This window comes from Cricetulus griseus (assembly GCF_003668045.3).
Source record: "Cricetulus griseus strain 17A/GY chromosome 1 unlocalized genomic scaffold, alternate assembly CriGri-PICRH-1.0 chr1_1, whole genome shotgun sequence".
NCBI lineage: Eukaryota > Metazoa > Chordata > Mammalia > Rodentia > Cricetidae > Cricetulus > Cricetulus griseus.
The window spans coordinates 141006430-141029914 of NW_023276807.1; the positions used below are offsets into that span (position 1 = coordinate 141006430).

Consider the following 23485-nt stretch of genomic DNA (forward strand, 5'->3'; position numbering starts at 1 on the left):
ATTCAATTGCTGATTTTGTATAACAGATCATTGATTCAAAATTGATGAAATCACATTCATCTATCATAAGGGGAAAAAAAGTAGATATAAAATAGAATAGGCTGACAGTGGTTCAGAGCAATTCTTACAGTTCTATATCAATTAGGAAAGTAAAAGAATTATTCCATGTATTCAAAGACTCTCCTGGAATTTCAAGTTGAAACTTAACTTGAATTAATAATAATAAAAAGAGAGAAAAAAAAACAGTCACCACTGAGCCTGGGGACAGTGTGCACATACTCCTTCTTTTTGTCAAGAGTTCACAAAATCATCAATACTTTCATCTAAATTCCAGGAGAAGGCTAGATAAGTTTCCTCAGTCTGCCCTGGGTCCCCAGGAGTGGACAGAGAGGCTTACCCATACTCATCCTGATGGGCAGGTTTTCTCTGCTGGCTGCTTCCACTAGATGTCTCCGAACTTCCATCACTGCCTCTTTGTGCTTGGTGTTCAATAAGGCTTCCCAGAGGGCCTTGCCTGAGGTGTCACTACAGTGAAAGCACAAAAACAGCTTAGAATAAATTCCTATGGGGAAATGGGAAGGACTAGAGGAAAAGAAAAAAAAAAAAACGCTAGCATTATAAGCATGAATGCAGTCATTCCCACTGGTAAGTATTAACTCAATACAGGATATCTAGTTCATATAATAGGCAGAGTATTGAGAAATTAAGGGGACAACAAAATCAAAACACAAGGAGAAGAAAAGCTACATTGTTCCATGAAAATATGAGAAAATTATGTGTTAGATGTATTTTTAAGATTTTTCAATTGAAAGTAGGTCACACTGCAATTTACTGCTAAGCAAACATTAATGTCATATAAGTCAAAATTAAATGTAAGGCTAAAAATGACTTATCAGTACTTACAAGCACTGTGTCAACTTGAGATAGCATACTGTCTGAGAAGCACAGAGAAATCCTTAATGAGAATTCTTCTTTGAATTCTCAATAGACTTCCTTATTAGCAGAGTTCCTACTGAATAAGAATGAGGGCTTGCACTCAGTAGCAGGCCCTGAAGTATTCCACTCCAGGCCTTTGGTTGGAACGATGGCACTTATGGAAGCCTTCACAATTATCTGTTGATAGCTGCCCCAAGCACTGCATTATTCAGGGTCTCATCTGGGTTCACTTCCCAGTAGCTCTCTGTCTCATCCACCATGCTGTGTCCTCATTATAAATGGGTGCAGTGTTCTATCCGGAAGGCCACTGCCACAAAGCCAAGTATACACATTTGTAGTAACATTTTCAAACCTCCATATAAAGGAAACAAGGATGACTTCTGTCCTCTCTCCACTTAAAGCCCCACTAACTCACACACTAACCTCTCAGTAGAGTAGGAGCTCTTATTATCACTACTTTTCCATAGTGAAGTAACATCTTTAAACACTCAAAACTATAATTCCTCTGATGGTTATATTGTCTGCAGCCTGACAGACTGAATGATACAAAGAAACTCAGGAAAACACATTTCTCATTATCTGTGAGGATGTTTCCAGAGGGTTAGTGAACTGAGCAGGGAAGACCTGACCTCAATGTGAGCTACAATGTCCAATATTTTGGGGCTCTGGGTGTAACTGGAAATGGAAGGAACAGGGGACATTGTGAGCCTGGGTTTGACTCTTAAGTGTGGGCATTCTGTCACTGATGCCACTGCTTATAGGCACAAGACTCTACATTCAGCTTTTGAATGCAGACTGACATCAGAGACTTACAAGAAACTTCCAGGCCTTCATCCTAGGCCTGGGGCTAGACCTGCCCCTCACTGTTCCCCTACCTGGATGTTCTGGATGTTCCCCTAGCTGGATGTTCTGAGGCATCCAGCTTCTTCGCCTGAACAGCTACCTCTAACTTTCCAGCTGCCCACAGCTATGGTGGGACTCCCAGTCAGCACACGTTTAAGCCCTTTATATAATTATATACTCAGTCGTTGTGCTCCTCTAAAAGACCCTAATGGAACTCTGCATCTAGTATCCTTACGTTTAATTAAATGAATGGGCAAATTACATGCCATGCCCTATATGTGACTGGCAATCACATAAAATAAACTTCCAATGACAAAATCTGGAAACTTATATATTTATAATACATAAGTAAAAATACTACAAAAATGTGATATGCATTATGATTGATGACTAAATAGGTTCTATGCAAATGTAATCCTATCTGGGAGATAGGGGCTGAGAGAATAATTTCTACTATAAACAATAAGTATAAGCCCTAAATGCAGCCAAAGGAAGAAGTTATAACTCAGCTTAGGAGGGGGAATGGTAAAGGTGGCTCAAAGATATTATCATGTTATAGTTACAAGCAGGAGAGAGGGGCATTTTAGAATGCACAAAACCATACATGTAAGACCTAAGACTGTGCTCCTTCCTAAAGATATAAGGGTAAGTTAGACACAGATGGTCTTCATTATAATTCAAAAGTAGGCCTATTTTCTACGGGGTTTCCAAGAAAACACCCAATTTCTCTAAAGACTGGAATGCAATAGGGAACCACTGAAGAATGCTGAGAAAGGAATTTACACTTTCAGCTTCCAAAACTTATGGTCTACAATCACACCGTATCTTTTTCCATTAAAAGTACCTCTCCCCAGAACCAGGTCTCCAGAATAGACCATCACTACCCTCTTCCTTTTCCATGAGAATATGCATCTCATTAAGACAGTGCATCTCCAAGATCACATGAATTAGCTAATGCTGTGACTGCCCATTAGCTTATAGAAGTGACTAAAATGCACATTCTGGAGTCAAGATAAACTTGTGTTGAAATTCCAAGCATTATCCCTATCACCCAGTCCAAATATACTGCCTGTTGTACAATCATCTTAAACATAGGACTTCTTTCTCTTCCTTGCCAAGAACTTTCTTCCTAAAAACATGCCCCTACCAACTGTCTCTTCTAAAATGTCACCTTACCAGAGAGGGATTCTTGCATAAACAATGCTGAATCATGCCAGTACCTTATGCTAACCCACTCTCACCTCTTCACTGGACTTCATGGACCTACCTGATCTTTATAATATCACTAGACTTATTGTATGTTTCCTTACTTAACTGTTGCATACCATGCTCATGAAAGATGAAGTACTTCCGGGAAAGCAGGGACTTTGTTTGACTCCTTGTAAATGCCTCATTAGCTAGAATGTGACCAAGTCTGTGGCAGGTCTATCAATAAATATTAAATAAATTATATTGCCAACTGTGTATTTTTGTGCATATAATGAGTTCTCTACTTTCCTCACCTATCTCATTTATGATGATAGTAATATGAATGACTTCCCAGATTCAATGCAAGATTTTACATAAAGCTCTTTTCTGACTCCTTAAATTTTAAGAAGCTATGTTGTTGCTGCTACCATTACTACTGTGATTGAACATCTTACAATGGGGTCTTCCACAGCTTGATATGCTTAAGTGTTTAATATGTAGGACAAATCCACTTAATTATCAAATGTTCTTATTCATAAATTCCTAGTTGTACACATACACCTACTCCAGGTTCACTCTCTAACACCTTAGAAGAAATACAGACTTAAAGAGATTCCTAACATTGGCACATAGTTGTGGCCTCTTGAAAACTTTTGTTGATATAAACAGTTCCATTTTGTCTGATTTCACAATGTGTACTTCCTGTTCTAAGCAATTTATTTTATTTCATGATTACTTTTTGTGTATGTTGTGTGCATGTGATATGTGTAAGTGAATGCAGGCATGTATAGCATTGTGTGTGCATATCACAGCACATGATTGGAAGTTAGAATACCATTTTTAAGAATTGGTTCTCTCCTTCCTCTGATGTGGGGATAGAACTTAGTGCATCAGACTATGTAGCAAAACCTGTAACTGCTAAGCCATCATGCCAGGCCCTAAAAGGTTTCCTTTATAAATTATTTCATTTTATGTGTATGAGTGTTTCGCCCACATGTATGTCTAAGCACCATGTGCATGCAGCATCTGCAAAGGTCAGAAGAGGGCACTGGATCCCCTGGGACTGAAATTATAAACCACTGTTAGCTTAGATGTGGATGCTGGGAACTGAACTTGGATCCTCTGGAAGAGCAACCAATGCTCTCTTAAGTGCTAAGCCATCTCTCCAGCCCCTCTGACAAAAACTTCTTACACTATCATGCTACCTCCAAATCAAAGATGGCCATCTTAAGTTTCCCAAGCAAATATCCATGAACTAACTTGGGTTTCTGAATAAATGGAATGAGGACAATCAAAGCCATACTATATTAGTTACTGCTTTTCACTGCTGTGACCAAGTATATGACAAGAAGTAACATGACAAGAGAGAGGAAAGCTTTATTTTGGATTAGGAAGTAGGGAAATACATACAGCCCATCATTTCAGGGGAGAGATGCTAGTGGGAACAGGAAGTAGCTGGTCAGATTATGTCTTCAGTCAGGAAATAGAGGTTTGACTATTCTGTCTCAGCTCACTGTCTCTGTTTTCAGTCTGGGACCTAGTCCATGGGAAGCTGCCACTCGCATTCAAATGGATCTTCCCTCCTACATTAAACTTGCCTGAAACTCCAGCACAGACACATCTCTGGGTATGATTCTAAATCTCAAATTGAGAGTCAAGATTAACCATCACAAATATATCACTTAGCATACCACCCCTGACCTCAAATATCCATGAGCATTTTATAATGTGCAATACATTTACTTCATCTGTAATAAACCTTCCAAATGTTAACAGTTCTAATATTGTTCAAATGCCAAAAATCCAGAGTCTCGTGAGACTCAAGGCACACTAAGATCCCACAAAATCAAAAACAAGTTACAAATTTTCATTATACAATGGCACATTCCAAAGGGGAAGAGTGGGGCTATCGAAGGAAATATTACACCTAAGTAAACCCAAAAACCAGCAGAGAAAACACCAAACCCTAAAGCTCCATATCTAACATCTAGGGCTTATGGTAGAATCATCTGGACTCTACAGTCTACAACACATGTGGGTCCTCTCATGGACTGTCTCCCTTCTATTTCCTCAGTGTATGGCTCATGGTCCTGGAACCTCCAACTGTAAGGTCTCCACAATAACTTAGGTTTCCCCATCACAGTTTCATGTAATGGACTCTTAGGAACTCCTTGCAGGGAATTCTGTCTTATTACACATTGACTGGCCCCAGAAGCTTTCTTGGATTTTGGTAAAAAGCCTCTATGACCCTGCATGCCTTGTTTGTGTGCCTAAAAACCAATACCATGTAGATGACATTGTCAAATCCTGCTGCCAAGTAAAGATACAGTCTGATATCTATCCATCTCACACATACACTTCTTTTACAGCAGTAGTGAATTCTATATGCCCTAGAAGCGTAACTTGAAAATATGGAGAAATCGAGTTGTCATTAGTCAGGAAGCTCCCTTCCTCCCTGTTAGTTAGCATTTGTAATATCAGAAGGTGCTCTTCATACTTCTGGGGATATGAGCAGAGAATAACCAACAGTCTTACACGGCTGTGACCTCTGTGAGCTATAGTAATGGTCAATGTGCCAAGATATAAAGATGAGTGTAATAGTGGCAAGAATGCTATGGGAGTAACAAATTGCTTTCTGACTGGATTTAAGCCCTGCTTCACAGGAGAAAATACATGACTAGTACTATAAATCTGGTCAAGAACTGGGAGCTTGACCAGAAGGCCCCCAGAATGAACTCACTGTTATTTTACTAAATGGATATAATATCAAACTAGCCTCTAAGTTCATTCTTTATAAGCATAGATTAGTACAGCTCTCCCACCCTGTCAGTTAAGGGTTTTTGTGCAGTGTATGGTGGTTGTGGTAGTTTGAATTTAATTGGCCTTCATAAGCTCATAGTGAGTGGCACTATTAGGGGGTATGGTTTTGTTGGAGTAAGTATGTCCCTGTTTGAGGAAGTGTGTCATTGTGGGGGTAGGCTTAGAGGTCTCACATATGTTCAAGCCACACCCAGTGTCTCAGTTCACTTCTTTTTGCCTGCAGATCAAGATGCAGAATTCTCAGCTCCTTTTCTAGCCCCATGTCTACCTGTATGCTGCCATATCCAATCATGATGACAAAGGACTAAACCTCTGAACTATAAGCCAACCCAATCAAATGTTTTCCTTTTTAATAGTTGTCATGGTCATGGTGTCTCTTCACAGCAATAGAAAACCTAACTAAGACAGAAGTTGGTACCAGGGACTAGGTATTGCTGTGATAGGCCAGCCCATGTTTTTGTTTAGAGTAACATGGAATTTGGTACTTTGGGATAGGAAAACAGTAGAATGCTTTAAGCACTGCTTAACAGGTGATACCAGTAGGAGCATGGAAGACAGTGGTGCTGAATATGGTTTGAGCTCAAGAGGTTTCAGAGGAGAATAATATTAATATGTGACACAGACATCATTCTTGTGATATTTTGAAAAATGTGGCTCCTTTTTGCCATTGTCTGAAAAGTCTGCATGAGGCTAAAGTGAAGAGTTCTGGACTAATTCCATTGGCAGAGGAAATCTTAAAACAGCCTAGTATTGACTCTGCTATGTTGTTATTAATGTTCACTCTAGTGAATATTTACAATGAGGAGGAAGCTGAGCAAATAAAAAATACAAAATATACAATTTGTACATTTGAGGAGAAAAAGAGCACCAAGAAGTAGAATGAAGCTAAATTCTGTGTTCAAGAAGATAAACAGATTAAGAAATGTAATAAAGGGAGTGGTAACCTCAGGGCAAGAGCCCACCCAGGGAAGTTTTCAACTTGTGAGAAGGAATTAAAGAAAGCTTAGAGACAAGTGTGGTGGTACATGCCTTTAATCCCAGCACTCCAGAGATAGAGACAGACCTATTGAATTTGAGGTCAGCCTGGTCTATAGAGCAAGTTCCAGGACAGCCAAGCATAGGCAGTGAAGAAAACTATTGAAAACAGAAAGCTGATGGCAATGTAATTGAACAAAGGGGCTATGTTCCAGTCCCAGGAAGCAGTAGAACTTGGCAACTTAGGCCACATGGTTCTTGTTTTAGAGTCAAGGATAGAAGAAAGAAGTTATGAACCTCCCTCCATGACTAAGGCCAGGCATGTGTTAGAGGTGTCCCTGAATGGAGGCCTAGAGAGGTCATTGACTGAAGCTGTGAAGGTGAATCCTGGATTGCCTTGGAGACCCCAAGAAGTTGGGGTTGTCAGAATTGTGGGATACTTGCCAAGGAAAACTCTAACAGGGAGTGGAACCAGACCAAAAGAAACAAGTATGTTGTAGTCAACAAAGCTGAAAGGAATTGGAGTTCTGAAAAACATTTTCATCAGATATGGAGATACAGAGTTTGGTATTTGCCCTACTGGTTTTCAGTCTTGCTTTGGTCCAGTATTTCCTTACTATACTCCCTTCCCTATGTTTTGAAAATGTAGTATATATTCTGTGCCATTATATGTTGGAAGTATGTGACCTGTTTTTTAATTTTGATTTTACAGTGGGCTGCAGTTAAGAGATTGCCTGAATCTCACAACAGACTTTGAACTTTGGAATTTTAAACATTGTTGAGACTGGGATAGACTATGGAGACTTTTGAAGATAGACTAAATGCATTTTTCATTATGACACTATTACAAGCTTATGGGGGCCAGGGAGTGGAATGTGGTAATTTGGATGTTATTGGTCCTCCATAAGCTCATAGGGAGTGGCATTATTATGAGGTGTGGTTTTTTGAAGGAAGTGTGTCACTCTGGGTGTTGGTTTTGAGGTATCCTATGCTCTAGCTATGCCCAGTTAACTTCCTGTTGCCTGTGGATCAAGATGTAAAACTTTCTGCTCCTCCTCTAGTGCCATGTCTGCTTGCATTGTCTGCTTGCATACCACCATGTCCCACCATTATGATAATCAACTAAACCTCTGAACTATAAGTCACCCCAATTAAATGTTTTCCTTTATAAGAATTGTGGTGGTCATGGTGTCTCTTCACAGCAATAGAACCCCTAACTAAGACATTGGTCGTTGTAAAGAGTCTTTAACAATTATAGGTGATTTTTCTAAACCAGCCTTCTTAAGAACTTTAAACTCACTCAAGTTCCTTTCATCAACAAGCTGCACAGTGGTTCACCTGCTGTCCCTTGCTGTAGAACAGTGAACAGTAACCATGATATGACCTGGACATTGGGTTATCTTAAAAGATCGTCCCCAAAACAAATGTGTTCATTAGTTTTTAACTCAACCTCACTGAGATTTTTCAGGATGAAAACAGAATATAGCTAGCTCACTTGCCAGAAAGTAACACAAATGATCTCTAGTGTAGTGCTCAACAGAGTTGAGCCACATTCTCATAGAATGTCCCTTTGAGATCTACTACTACAACCTCAAATAAAGCACGTTGCTAGTAGGTCTTATTTACACCTAATCTAAGCCCTTTGTGTCCTATTTTAAACCTTCTTGATCTTGCTCAGTCTTTTTTCTTAAGGACAGGAATAGCTGATTAACATCTTTTTAATAACTCTAGCCTGAAACAGCTTTTACCCCCATTACTACATAAGATTTCTGTGGAATTGGAGAGATGGTTCATCAGTTAAGAGCACTTGTTGCTCTTACAGAGGACCCAAGTTTAGTTCCAGCACTTATATGACAGCTCACATCTGTCTGTTAACTCTAGGTCCCTTTAAGCCTCTGTGGGAACCAAATGCACACACACACACACACACACACACACACACACACACACACACACACACACACACACACTTTAAAACTTAACTTTTTTAATTTAAGGGTTTTCAAAAGAGAAATAAAACATAGTTTTAAAGTGTATTTTCAGATACTATCATAATGTTCCATTTTCAAAGCACTTTAGAATGTATAAAACATATTGCTTTGATCCTTTCCTCAAGCTCTATGCCATGATAACTAACTCAATATAAAGAGCCTCAGAGAAGCCAAGTAACTAACTAAAGTACACTCAGCCTGAAATTGCAAAAGTGGAGATCATGTTCAGGTAACAAACTTACAAGCCCAGTGAGCAAATAATCAAAGAGGATCAACTAGGAAGAATGTTTAGTATTCTCAATAGTTTATGTTGGGTTTTATTCCAATCCTTAATTTCCTTAACATCCACTGTTCTCCCTTTAAACTGACACATGGGCCTCATACAAGATAGAATACAAGAATGCATAGTGAAGTAGACTGACATGTTAGAAAGCACAGGCCCTCCAGGTAACCAGGCCCTAAGCAAAGAGGCCTGGGAGCAAGACAAGAACATATCCAAATGCCCCACCACCACCCAGGAGGCAGCCTGACTACTGTCACATATGTGTCACACATAAACCACCCCCAACCCAGAGACCCCAGAGTTCCCCTGCCACAGACCCCCATCACTGTACTGTGCTGCCTATCTGCTGGCTAATAAATCCCTTGCTTGAAGGGCAATTGAATTCCACTCCTCTCTTCTCACACTCTCTTCTTCCAATTGCTATATAAACAGATAAAGATGATAAACTGCCTCAAGATTTTATATTTCTTTGTTTTGTCTTGTTTTACATAATATCATATTTCCCTTTGTAGTCATCATTAGTCACTAACAGTCATGTTGTTTCACAATGTTAATTATTTTCCACTTCAACTTTATTGTGTCAATACCCCCCCCAAAAAAAACTTTCTAAGGATGGGGATATTGATCCAGGGGTAAACATCTGCCACAAAAGTGTGAATCTGTGAAAAGAATGGGAGCCAGATATATATTTGGTAATCCCTGTGTTCCTATGGCAAGGTGGGAGGTAGAGACAAGAGAATCCGAAGAAGATTGTGAGCCAGCTAGCCTAGTACACACAGTGACAAACACAAGGTAGAAGGGCCAACATCTAATATGTCCTCTGATCTCTGCATGCTGCCATAGATATATGCACTATACTCTCACACATGAACATACAGAAAAATATTTTTTATCTTTCTGAATTTTCAAATTATATATATATATATATATATATATAATTTTTAAAATGAAAAGACAAAATATCACAGTCTAAGTTGCCTAGAGAGCATTTCTAATCCTGTTCTTACTTTATGTTCACTATATCCTTAGAAAAGAAACGTGGTCCTTTAATTATTTTCTGATTCCTAAAACTGACAAAGTGAAACCATTTATCTAGCATACTGTTTTTAGTAATTATTTTTAAGTGATGAGGATTGGAACCTCTGACCTTAGAAGGAAAAGGTAGACTCCACTACTGAGCCACATCCTGTACATACCATATCTTTGCTCTCCATAATAAAAATAGCTTAAGGAGCATTAGAACACAATTCTAAAACTCCAAGTACCAATGAGCTATCTGTGTCTCTGAATAATTCACATGATCTCCCTGGGATGTTATATTTCTAAGAGGAATAATGTTATTTTCATTTATTGAGAACTATGTCACAGGCAAAGTGACTATCTCATTGATAACAATTCTCCAGGATATCTTAACCCATTTCATAATTGAAGAAGCAGATTCTTTATGGAGATTAATTGGAGTCCATCCAAGCCACCACAAGATTCTGTTGGGACTGTCTGCCTCTCTGATCCCTTTTTCTTCTGTCCTGTCTCTTCCTTTTGGACGCTGCAGAGCCTGAGTATGCTTTTTCTGGTACTATGCGCTTTCTTACTCTTTCTCTAAAGATGGCTTCCCCACCATGTGGCTGCTTTTCTGTTGTGAGGCTGATTTCCATGCCCCAGGCTCAAACGCCAAGGCTTTCCTTCCCCCTTCCTGTCTGCCATCTTCCCCCTCTAAGCAGCTACTGAGATTGACAGCTTGTCTATCCTGAGAGTTTTCCTTTTAAAGTCTAATGAAACTGTCCTCAAGCTTAAAAAAAAACAGGGGGGAAAAGGCGCTAGTTGTCCTAAGTTATATAGTCAATACATTGTAACTCGAATCCCTGTAAACTCCATATATTAAGCTTGATTGTATACAATTCTGAGAAGGAGGAGGAGGAGGAGGAGGAGAAGGAGGAAGAGGAGGAAAAGGAGGAGGAAGAGGAGGAGGAGAAGGAGGAGGAGGAGAAGAAGGAGGAGGAGGAGAAGGAGGAGGAGGAGGAGGAGAAGGAGGAGAAGGAGAAGGAGAAGGAGGAGAAGGAGAAGGAGAAGGAGAAGGAGAAGGAGAAAGAATGCCAGTATCTAAAGATAAATCTCCTCCACATTTTGGTCCTCCAGAGTCACATGTGCATTTGATTTACTCTCCAAAGTACATCAACTGATGGGTAACTGTCCTATGCTGTTATTTCTTTTATTAAAAGTATTTTTCCCTTTCACAAAACTAGTGAAGTAACAGAAAGAATTAACAAAAAGATAATCCACAGACTTGTAGAATATGAATTAAGCATTTTTCTACCATCTCCTCTGCTTTTAAAGTCATATTTTCTAGACATAAATTTTAATTCATTGTGGTTGCTGACATACAATTTTGTTACAATTCATTCTTTGAATTATATGATAAAATAGATGTTTGTCTTATGAAAAGATCCATTGTGTTACTATGAAATGTAATTAGCTTATATTATGAGTAACAATGTAAAATGCCAAATACATACAAATGTGTGTTTTTTATAAGCTATCTTATATCCCTAAAACTAGCACTGTTTTGACAGATGACCACATTGGAAGACTACACACTAACAATCACAACCTGCTACAGATACAATCTTAAAATCTTTCAAGAGACTTCTGGCATGAAGATATGGTTCTTTCCATTCATTTCAGGCTCTTTATTCACCATAATTATTCAGCTCTTAATGGAATTTCAGAAGTTGACTTGGTTTGGCAAGTATGAAATGTCAGATTCAGTCTACTAGAAATAAACAGGAAATATTCACCACCAAATAAAATCCAAAGACGGCAGCATTAATTTTTAAAAGGTGCTTGAATGTTGAGTCATAGTACTACTCAATCAAGTAGAGGCATGTAATTAAGAGGATGCGGCTGAACTGTGAATGCACACGGTCATCTTATGACTAAACTTAGGGAGATGGTTTCTTCATGGTATTGCAGGGAAGCTAAGCTTACTCACGGGATCTGTGTCATCAGTCTCAGTGTTCCAACAGAAACACAATAACAACAACAGCAGTGATAAACCGAACAAACATTTTTAACTAGTCTTAAATAGAGCAAGCTGAGTCACTTGGAGGAGTAATGGCTTCCATCTGTGTGAGGTTGATGAGCTAAATGAACAACTCAGACTTCAGTAGTCATCTTTCCTCTTGACTGCTATTTTAAACAATTCAGCTTTAAGAAACATACCCTTCAGTCTTGATCTCAATAAAATGAAAGAATTACAATATAGGAGACATGAAGTAGACCCTTGAAACTGGAAACCAATCTTTCCTTCATCATTTAGCACTTCCTGACCGTTCATGGAGAGAGCAACTCTAGCCTCTGGAGTTAGATCTACCAAAGAAACCAGACTGAATGTTACCATCCTGGGCCCATGGGTAGTCATAGTCTGTCACCAACACCTTATGGGTTCTGCATTACAGTTTGAAGGCATACAAGAATGAAAATGTTGGGCACAGAGTTTCTCTCACAAGTATTTTAAGTCTAGTCAGAGGAAAAGAAGACAATAAATTAGTGATTATGAAGTCATCCAGTATGAGGCCATCTGCCTTTAACCCCAACATCCTGGAGGCAGGCTGGTCAATGTGAGTTCCATGCCTGCCTGATCTACATAATGAGACTCTGTCTCAATAAACAAACAAACAAGTCATCCAGTCTGAACTCGTGGAAAATAGAAGGCACTATTTAATAGAAGCAAATATAAAGGAGGCACAAAAGAAGAAGCAACATGTAGGAAGGCCACAGGTGGAAAGCCTGTGCACTGAGAACCTGAAAGGCATTAACCACAGCTGCAGTCAACAACATGAGCTTGTGGGAGGAAAGAAAGGGGGAAGATGAAGAGAGAGCTCAAACAGTAAGGACAGAGCAGATCCACAGACTTGCTCAAACTCCACATTAACTGCTTACCCAAAAGAGAGGAGAGCCACTGAGAGATCTTCCCAGGGCACTGGACTCAGACTTGGCACAACAGGATAAATGTGCTTCCTGGCCTGTATGTATATCATATTACAGTATAATGAGAATTCTCTTCTTCCTTTTGAACGTTCTTATTTGGGGCTTTATTTTTCCCCCAAAAGATTTTTTTTTTATTAGTTCAAATTAGAAACAAGCTTGCTTCACATGTCAATCCCTTCTCCCTCTCCCTCCCCCAAACCCCCCACCCCATCTTCCCTCCACTCCCCAGGAATGAATGGTAGGGCCCTCCATGGGGGTTCCCCAAAGTCTGTCATATCATCCTAGACAGGGCCCAGGCCCTCCCCCATGTGTCCAGGTTGAGAGAGCATCCCTCCATATGGGATGGGCACCCAAAGTCCCTTCTTAAGCCAGGGGTAAATACTGATCCACTACCAGGAGCCCCATTGAATGCCAAGGCCTCCTCATTGACATCCACTTTCAGGGGTCTGGATCAGCCCTGTGCTGGCCTCCCAGACATCAGTCTGGGGTCCATGTACTCCCCCTTGTTCAGGTCAGCTGTTTCTGTGGGTTTCACCAGCCTGGTCCTGACCTCTTTGCTCTTCACTCCTCCCTCTCTGCAACTGGATTCCAGAGTTCAGTTCAGTATATAGCTGTGGGTGTCGTCCTCTGCTTCCATCGACTACTGGATGAGGGCTCTAGGAAGGCATTGGAACTTTATTTATTCAATACATTTTTGAGTGTCAACTATGTACCAGTCTTCTTGGGACTGAGGATCCTAGAAGTCAGCTCTTCTACTTTCTTCAGAGAAGAAAACCATCATCATGATAGATCAATTTGGACTTGAGTTTTGTGCATGGTGATAGATATAGATCTATTTGCATTCTTCTACATGTTGACAGCCAATTATACAAGCAACATGTGTTGAATATGTTTTCTTTTTTCCATTTTATATTTTTAGCTTCTTTGTCAAAAGTAAGGTATTCACAGGTATGTGGGTTGATATTGGGGTCTTTGAATCTATTCCATTGGTCCACCTGTCTGTTTTTATGCCAATACCAAGCTGTTTTCATTACTATAGCTCTATGGTAGAACTTGAAGTCAGGGATGGTGATGCTCCCGGATAATCCTTTATTATACAGGATTGTTTTGGCTATCCTGACTTTTTTGTTTTTCCATATGAAGTTAAGTGTTATTTTTTCAAGGTCTGTGAAGAATTGTGCTGGGATTTTGATGGGCATTGCATTGAAACTGTAGATTATTTTTGGTAGGATTGCCATTTTTACTACGTTGATCCTACCTATCCAACAGCATGGGAGATCTTTCCATTTTCTGATATCTTCTTTAATGACAGATTAAAAATAGCTTGGTCAAGCCAGGTGTGGTGGTACATGCCTTTAACCCCAACTCCCGGGAGGCTGAGGGATCTCTGTGACTTTTCAGTTCAAGGCCAGCCTGGTCAATGTATCGAGTTCCAGGACAGCAGGGCTACACAGAGACTTTGTCTCAAAAACACTAAAACAAACCCTTGGTCAAGTCATAAAGGTTTGGTTGAAAAATAATCTGCTTTAGAAGACACAAAACCTCCACAGAAGCTGCTCAAGAACAGAAGGGGAAAAAAGCACAACCAAAACCAAACAAAAACCCCACACGCACAGCCTCTCATGTAGGCTCAGTATCTGAAAGAGTTAGTTAAGGAATCTGTGTCCACTCTCATATGCACTTTCAAAAAAACAAAAAACAAAAACAAAAAAACCTCAGGGCTGGCCAGGTGGCACTCTAATTAAGAGCATTTGCTGCTCATCAAGAAATCACCAGTACCTCCAGCTCCAGAGGATCCAACACAGTCTTTAGGTCGCTGTAGCCACTCACAAATGTCTCTCTCTCTCCACACATCCATTTTTTATATTAACACTATAACTATAAATACAGGAAAAATACAGGAAAAGACCTTCTAGCAAGAATGCCAGCAAGTGCTACAAGAAAGCACTATAAAGGCAGCTGAAGGACAATCTGGGCATTCTGCTGAGTAACTCCCATCTCTACAGCCTGCAATTGGTTAACTCCCCAAGAGTTAGATTTTCAGAGTTGATACCTATTTCTTTCTTGGCAGTGAACACAGCCCAATTAGGAACAGCAATCATTTACTTGTCGTTCAACTGCAGTCTTTCCATTCCTCCTTTTTCCACTGTAGCTAACTGCAGAGCAGTTTAAAGCAGCCATAGTTTCTATTTAAATTAGGAATCCCAAGGCTACAATGACCTAGAGTTCAGTTTTCTGACAACACAGAGCACAAGCCATTCTACATTCTTCAATATGGAAGCGATTTAGAGGGTTGAATGTGCATTCCTTGTGTCCAAGAGGCAGTACGTGAGCAATTAGAGACAAGAGCATCTACCTGCAAAGCCCCTCTGCTTAACATGTAATTCAAACAGAATTCTGAAAAGTATATATGTTAAACACAATTCTCCATCACAAAAAGCAGCAAATAATATCTCTGTTATTTTCAATTATTTCAATACTTCATAGTGGACACTTTTATTATTTTTCATAGAAGAATCCATAAATTACTCATAAATTCTGCTTTCTTTCTGCTTTCTAAAACTGTAGCTGAGCCCAGAGGATCTTGGAGTCTTTTTTTTTCAAGTTCTCTAAGAGTAAATAAACACAAGAATAATACCTGCCTTGTAGAATTACTTGTGAATAAACTGTGACAATTCATCTTAAAACAAAACTCTGACATGGAATGCTTTTTTTTTTTTTTTCCTTTCAAAGTAACATGTCAATGAAACTCATTTGGAGGAAGAGTAGTTGTTAGAAGCAAGCAAGCAAACAAAGCAACCCCAAAAAAGCAACACACACACACGGCACTGTGGCACTCATGTGGAGTTCAGAAGGCAGTTCAGTTTGCAGGAATCCATTCTCTACTTCTACCATATGGGGTCTAACTCAAGTTGTCAGCCTTGGTGGCAAGCACCTTTCCCATATCTCTTTCCCTGTCTCTCTGGCCTTCCTTTTACAATATTTTGTTAACACAATGACTGTTTTTCAACTATTCAACAAATATAATTCAGAAAGCCTGAGCTGTTTGGCTTAACCTTCTCTAAGTCCATAACCCACCCCATCTCCAGATCCTGCTCTGAATGTATAAAAGGAGCACTCACCACCATTCTTTCATTCACTCATTTGTTTTTTCACTCATTATCTCAAGTGCCAGGTACTATTCCAGGTATGTGACAAAGTGGTGAATAAAACTGACAAGTATCTCAACTATCTATCATAAAGTGGTGAATAAAACTGACAAGTATCTCTACTATCATGGACCTCTCTACCAAAGGGTTCTCTCCATCTCTCTAGTAGAGAAAGAGATCAAAATAGAGCACAGACATCTAGAATAGAAAGAGCAGTGCTGAGGGAAAAAATTCAGGTGATCTGGGCGTTGGTGGCGCACGCCTTTAATCCCAGCACTCGGGAGGCAGAGGCAGGCAGATCTCCGTGAGTTTGAGGCCAGCCTGGTCTCCAGAGCGAGTGCCAGGATAGGTTCCAAAGCTACACAGAGAAACCCTGTCTCGAAAAACCGAAAAAAAAAATGCAGGTGAGATGGCAAATACAAAGTGCTAAGGTGGACAGGAAAATGTTGAGAGCCTTGCAGCCTAGTTTCAGACCAGTATATGAGTGCTTGTCCAACTGGTCTCTAGATGAGACAAAGCCCACGGAGACAGTCTCACTCAGCAACGACCAGTGAACTTTGGGACCTCGGAGGACACTGCTGGGACTGAACAGCCAACATGCTCTCTTCTTTCTTGTAATATTAATGACTCTCATTAAGGTTTTAGTGTCATTTTGTCAGCCATGCGTAGAACATATGTGATCATACCTGGGAACCCCATTTTTTCTTGAATACTTTCCCCTAAAATTTTTTGAGAGCTGATGCTTCTCGGGTGTCCTGTCTTAGGATGCCAGCTGTCACTTCAGACCCAGGGAGCAGTTCTGATTCAGTGCTGACAGGATCGGAGGCAGATCACCCCTATTTCTGTTACTATGCTTTGTTAAGTTTTGAATGATATTGTTGTTCTTGAAAATGGGTGCCTAAATCAATCACCTTTTAGTTTTGAAAAGTTAGGATGTACCTGACTGGATATTTGGTCAAGCTAACAAAATGGTAAGTGTTCTTTTTGGTTTAAAGATGTAACAGTTTGGAAAAAAAAAAATCTGACATATTTGTTTTTGCCGGAGTTTAATTTTGGAGGATAGGAAAAACGTGTCTGTTAGTATGGAAAAAAACATGATTGTTTTTGATGTTTAAATAAAGACAGCTGGAGATATTCAGGGCCAGCCACTTGTGTGAAACTCATCTGGTGGTCAGACAATTCATTTTTTCACGACGACACCTCTTCCCATCTTAGAACCTGAACCCAGGCTGTGGCAGGACTCCAATGTTGTAGAACAATCCTTCTGTACATTATGAAAATGTGTTGCTTTCATTGCTAATAAAAAGCTGATTGGCCGATAACTAGGCAAGATTTGTGGGGCAGAGAGAATGCTGGGAAGAAGGAGGGAGGACTGTCAGAGGAGTCGCCAGCCAGACACAGAGGAAGCAGGATGTATACAAAATGAGGTAACAAGAGTCACCTGGCAGCAAGTAAATAGAAATGAGTTAACTTAAAATGTAAGAGTTAGAAAGTAACAAGCCTGGGCCATTGGCTGAGCATTTATAATTAATATTAAGTCTCTGTGCGTTTATTTTGGAGCCCGTGGTCCATCTACACCCTGGCAGGAAAGTACTTGCTGAAAAAGGAGAAAAACTTGGAGCAAGTGTGTGAGAAGGATCCAGGAGCAGAGACCATTAGAAGCCAATGACTTGAGGGAGAAAATTGCAGGCAGGGCCTATGCAAAGACTAGAAAGGGAATATAACTGGAAAGCAGCAAATGAGGAAGTGAGAAAAGGAGGACCTAAGAAGCCAGGTGGCTCACAGTCTTGGAATTCACTGCAAGTCATTGGCTTTCACAAGGAAGAGTGTAGAAAGAACAGGAGAAATGGTCACTGGAGCCAGAAAATTCAAGCAGCCCTAGGCCAGAACCAGTTGGAGTACATTCAGTTGGAGAATCAGGAAAAGGTTGAAGATGTTTGAAGTCTAAGAGATTAGAAAGAGGGGTGCTTTAGGCCAAGAACAGAAACCCATTTCCATAAGAAAAAGGATTCTGCCTTCTTCATGCCAAAAATATTTCACATAATCCAGGGAAGGGTGGACAGGGACGGCCACGCCATGCTGTAATGTATTTATGATCTCAATTTCTCATTTGCATTGGCAGGAACTTCAATGGCTGTAATTGCAAACAGCCTATTATGAAAACTGTATTAGCAATAAATTTTGATTATAAAAGCTTATATCATACTTAGAAACTTGCTTTTTAAATACCACACCATTGCTGGCACATTCATTGCCAAGTGTCCATCTGTTCTGCATTTGATCCTCACTCCTCTCATTGAGAAGCTTCTGAAGAACTGTCAGAGGTAGTAGTGGTTGTTGCTATTGTGATGAACATATGGTGTATGCCAGGAAAACTGGGATTTACTTCAATTCCTTCTGTGTGGACAAATCATTCAAAGCCAACTCCTTCATTTGTCCAAGCAACTGAAACAAAGCTACCCCTTTTCTCCCAGTTATTGCTTATAATTTTCTCAGTATGTATCTCTGTGTCTGTCTTTTAGAATGCACTTCCACTGTCATCATTTCTCTAGCACTGCCCTCACTAAATCTTTCTGCTTTACTCAGACCCCTCTATAAGTCATCTTTGACATTTGGAGCCACACTCATCTGGGGATTGCACTTAAACTCATTTTCTGTAACATTTGTTCACAGTCGAATGAGAACAAGAGTGCCAATGAAGGCGAAGATGACATGAATGGACACAGCCTAAGTATGCTAGGTCACAGCAAAAGCTCAGGTAGGACAACTTTTGTTTAAAATGCAAGAAGAGGCTTAGATATCATCTACAGCAATGCCCTTATTTTATAGATGAAATAAGGTATAGAAAATGTGCCAGCCAGGTGGTGGTGGTGGTGGTGGTGGTGGTGGAGGCAGTGCACACCTTTAATCCCAGCACTCGGGAGGCAGAGGCAGGAAGACTCTGTGAGTTTGAGGCCAGCCTGGTATGCAGTGCAAGTTTCAGGACAAGCTTCATAGCCACACAGATAGCCTGTCAAAATAACAAAAAACAAAAAAAGGGAAGAAAGGAAGGAAGCAAGGAAGGAAGGAAAAGAAAATGTGTCAGCATGGCTTTGGTTGTGATTGCCTGAAAACAGTAATTCAATTTAGCTTAAACAATGAAATATATTTTACCACAAAATTTGAGACTCAAGCAGTGTGTGGGGATCCAAGGACTGCTCTTCTTTACAGCAATCCTAGTCACTGACCTTCCCTGGTGCAGCAGTTTAAGGAGTCTTAAGAGTTAGAGTAGAAGAGTAATAGAGGAACCAGGGTTTTACTTGAGTGACTTTTAGGAAACAAAAACCTGAGCAAGAAGACATCCCCTCTTGCCTCATGCCCATTTCTTTTTTTTTTTAACCTAATTCTGTTTTGGAATATTAGTTAAAGATTTGTTACATTTATTTATGCTGTGAAACACTTGTTTAATGATACAAAGATGTGTTGCATTCTTTTGTGTTGCATTTGTTAAACTCTGTGAAGCTGTGTTACTTTGCCTGTCTAAAACACCTGATTGGTCTAATAAAGAACTGAACAGCCAATAGCCAAGCAGGAAAGAGGGATAGGTGGGGCTGCCTGGCAGAGAGAATAAATAGGAGAGGAAAAGGAGAGGATGACACCAGGGGCCAGCCACCCACAACACAGCCAGCCACAGAGTAAGAAGGGAAGAAGGAAATATAGAATAGAGAAAGGTAAAAACCCAGAGGCAAAAGGTAGACAGGATAATTTAAGAAAAGCTGGCTAGAGACAAGCCAAGCTAAGGCTGGGCCTTAATAAATAAGTTTCAGTGTGTTTATTTGGAGGTGAGTGGTAGACCACCAAAGAGAAAAGAATAGAAAAAACTACACAATTATTTATTGATTCTTTGGGAATTTCACAGCATACACCCCAATCCTACTCACCTTCCAGTCCCTTCATAACCACCCCTCACCCCTGAAGTATGCCCTCCTCCCAAGAGAGTCCCTAAAAAGATTAATTAAAAAAAACAAAACACCTCCCTCCTCCATCTTTCCAACACCTCTTCACTCATTCTAGTGGCACTGGGAGCTACGACGTGCCATGAAATATACCCTTTTGACCAATCAGCCCCACCCACAAAATGTTCATTGCAATGAGTTCAAGTCTGGTTCGTGGCCTCTGGTACACCATCATCACTGGACCCTCACTGAAACTCCTTTCAGATATCCTGCTGTTGCTTGGAGTCATGGAGATCCTGCAGCTAGCATTCTGCAGGACCAGTGTCTTCACATGCTCCAGCAGGCCATACATAGTGTGGGCCAACCCGAGGCCCAGGATGCAGTTCTGGGTGGTAGCTGAGCTGGTCGGTTAAGACCACTGGGACCACCTCCCCTCAGGTGAGGGGCAGAGCCTGCTCTCGGCTTGTGCCATCACAGCCAGCTCTCCCATGTCAGTGATGAGGGGTAGGTAGTCCTAAGTGCAGGCAGGGTGGGGGGCAATGTTGTGGAATATTCCTTTACACTGTGTAAAGATGTGTCACTGTGATTGGTTTAATGAAATGTTAATGGCCAATAGCTAGTAGGAGGTATAAGCAGGACTTCTGAACAGGGAGAGCTCTGAGAGGAAGAAAGGTAGAGTTGCCAGCCAGATGTGAAATACCAGTATGGGCATAATGGAGATGAGGTAAGGAGCGCATGGAAGAATGCAGACCAACAGCTGTGGAGACTCCAGGGGACTGAATTAGGTCTTCTATATGTGGGAGACAGTTGTGAAGTTTGGACTATCTGAGGGGCCCCTGGTACAAACCTGGAACATGAGCTAGCTTGTTGGAGCCCATTCCCTATGGTGGGATACCATGTTAGGCTTAATGCATGGGAGAGGGGCTTGACCCTGACCCAACTTATTGTGTCAAATTTTGTTGACTCCTCATGGGAGCCCTTACCTGTGAGGAGGAGTGGACTAGGGGTAAGCTGTAGGGGAAGCAAGGAGAGTTGGGAGGAAGGGTGGGAGGGAGAACTGTGGTTGGAAATGTAAAATGAAATTTAAAAGAATAAATAAATTATTAAACAATATGGGTTAATTTAAATTATAAGGGCTAGTTAGAAACAAGCCTAAGATAAGGCCAAGCTTTCACAATTAATAATAAGCATCCATGTCATTTTTGTGAGCTGGTGGCCCAAAAGGAAAAGTCAGCCTATAGGGTAACTCTCCTGCTGTAGTGTCCAGAGAGGCAACGCAGGGCCAGCTATCCTAGGGTCAGTGAGGGGCAGGACCAGCTCAGCATGGCCCTTGGATTTCAATGCACATGGCTCCTATGACCACCCCCCAACTCTGTGCTACCACAGGCCGTAGACATTATCACAGACCCAAGCTGCAGCAGGAAGACAGACTCAGAAATGGCTCTAGGCAGCAGCTTGGGGCCCAGACATCACCATGGCCCTAGTGGCAGCACAGACCACCCAGATCAGTATGACCCTGTGTCAGCAAGGCCTTTATATTCCAATATGTTCTCATATCATGCCCATTTCTTAAACAATCACTGGCAAGTGAAAAGACACTTCAGAACAGGGCCCAGATGAAGCCTTAAAGTAAGCCTGTTGTAGAATGGATGCTGGAGAAACTGAATGTGTTAGTCACAATCAAAACATCTATTAAGGATCTGAGGCTGCTTTCATTCCTATAGCTGTCCTGTTGAATGTGTAAGAGTTCAAATGTTTTCTTGTACTCTAATCAACCCAATTACTCTCGTTTTACCCTTTCTCAGGAGCTTGCTTGCCCTTTGTCTGATCACTTTTGGCTTCTACAAAAGAGACAGGGGTAATGGGAAGCACTGACTTAGAGCCAGACCTCCACCTCTCTAACTGCTCATGACTAAATTAATGGGATTACAACTGGGAATGATGAAATCTGTCTCACAGATCTGAGAGACACGAAGTCAGTTAACATATCTTAAGTGTTCAAAAGAGACATGCCAAGTCCTCATGTAAATGTGCTCTATGTTGTAAGGGCATCTCCTGTCTGGTCTCTTCTTTTAAGTACTACTCCAGTTGTCTGTAGACATCCACCTCCCTGACATGCCACATGATCTCAGCATAGTTCTTGGTATGAACAGTTCCCAAATCCCACTAGGCAAAATGGGAACAAATGCCAAGATAGGATCCTCCTAAGCAGAATAACTAGAAGACAGGAAGTCATTAAACCAAGTCTTTCTGATGTCAATGCCTTGAAGGTTTTTCTTGCTCCCTAGACTCCAACTATTTCTTCTTTCAAAAATTTACTCAACATTCTTCCTTTGATTCTATTAGCTGTTAAACACCTTTTAACACCCTCCTGTTTTACTGAAATATGTGAATATTTGTTCTGTTATTCTATAAAACTCACCATAAACAAACAGGACTTCTTGTATTAAATACCAAAGTGACTTTGTGTCTTATTGAGTCCCTGAGTCTGGTCAAGAACCTAGCTCTCCTCTGGCCCACATATGGACAGCACAGAAGGAGCAATGGCTCTGAAATCAGACTTTCAGAGTGCACTTCCAGTTCCACATCCATGTAATTTTCTGTCTTGTTACCTCAATTTCCTTACTTGAAAAATGGGGAAATCACCCTCATTTACTTAAAATGACTTCCCAAGTACAAGATGTTTGGGGATGAGCTAGACACAACAGTACACTGTGGAAAATGTGAACAGAGCTGATGACAGCAGTACCCTGTAAGGATGTCTCTCTTCTTCACGGTCATCACAATCAGGCCCTCAACATCTTCTTTCTACACCCTTTTCATGTCGGCCTCATTTCCAAAACTTCCAGACACAATCAACTCAAGGCCCACTCTTCCATGAGGTCAGCCTGACCACATTTACCTGACAGCTATCTGTAGGAATGGTCACTGGTGGCAGTTCAAGATCACCAGTGGTAGTTCAGGTCAGGTCATGTCAATGCTTTTCTTATTGTGCCTGAGCATAACTCATGACACCACCACAACAAAAACAGTTTTCTATAAAGACAGGAATGCTGGTTTATCTTCTTTTGTGTCCACATATCTTAGATCATGGGAAGTACTTAAAAGTACTTAAATGTTAGCTTCTGAAGACCCTCCTCCTCCCAGTCACAAGGACCTTGGGAAGAGCAGCAAGCTCTTGCTCTAGTTCCTCATTGTTTATATATGCAGAGAGAAGACAAAGAACAAAACTTTCCATTCTCTTCCAATGCTAGGCACCAAAAGAAAACTTTGGATGCTACAAATTAATTCCAGAATGACTGGAAATTCCAAATATATCTATTACTATTTATATTTGAAACTATAATATCAAAACATCCTGTTTGGTTTTAATTTAAA

The 23485-nt window shown here is 40.6% G+C and overlaps 1 protein-coding gene across 5 annotated transcripts in view; it reads right to left on the bottom strand.

The window, feature by feature from the left end:
- Positions 1-23485, bottom strand: part of Scfd2 (sec1 family domain containing 2) — a 346541-nt gene that overhangs the window by 310056 nt on the left and 13000 nt on the right. For 4 of the 5 annotated variants that reach the window (XM_027390893.2, XM_027390895.2, XM_027390894.2 and 1 more), the window contains exon 3: positions 398-525. The exons of the other annotated variant lie outside the window; for it this stretch is intronic. In XM_027390893.2, the coding sequence (XP_027246694.1) occupies positions 398-525 (128 nt within the window). The remainder of the gene's footprint in view (positions 1-397; positions 526-23485) is intronic. 5 annotated transcript variants of the gene reach the window in all.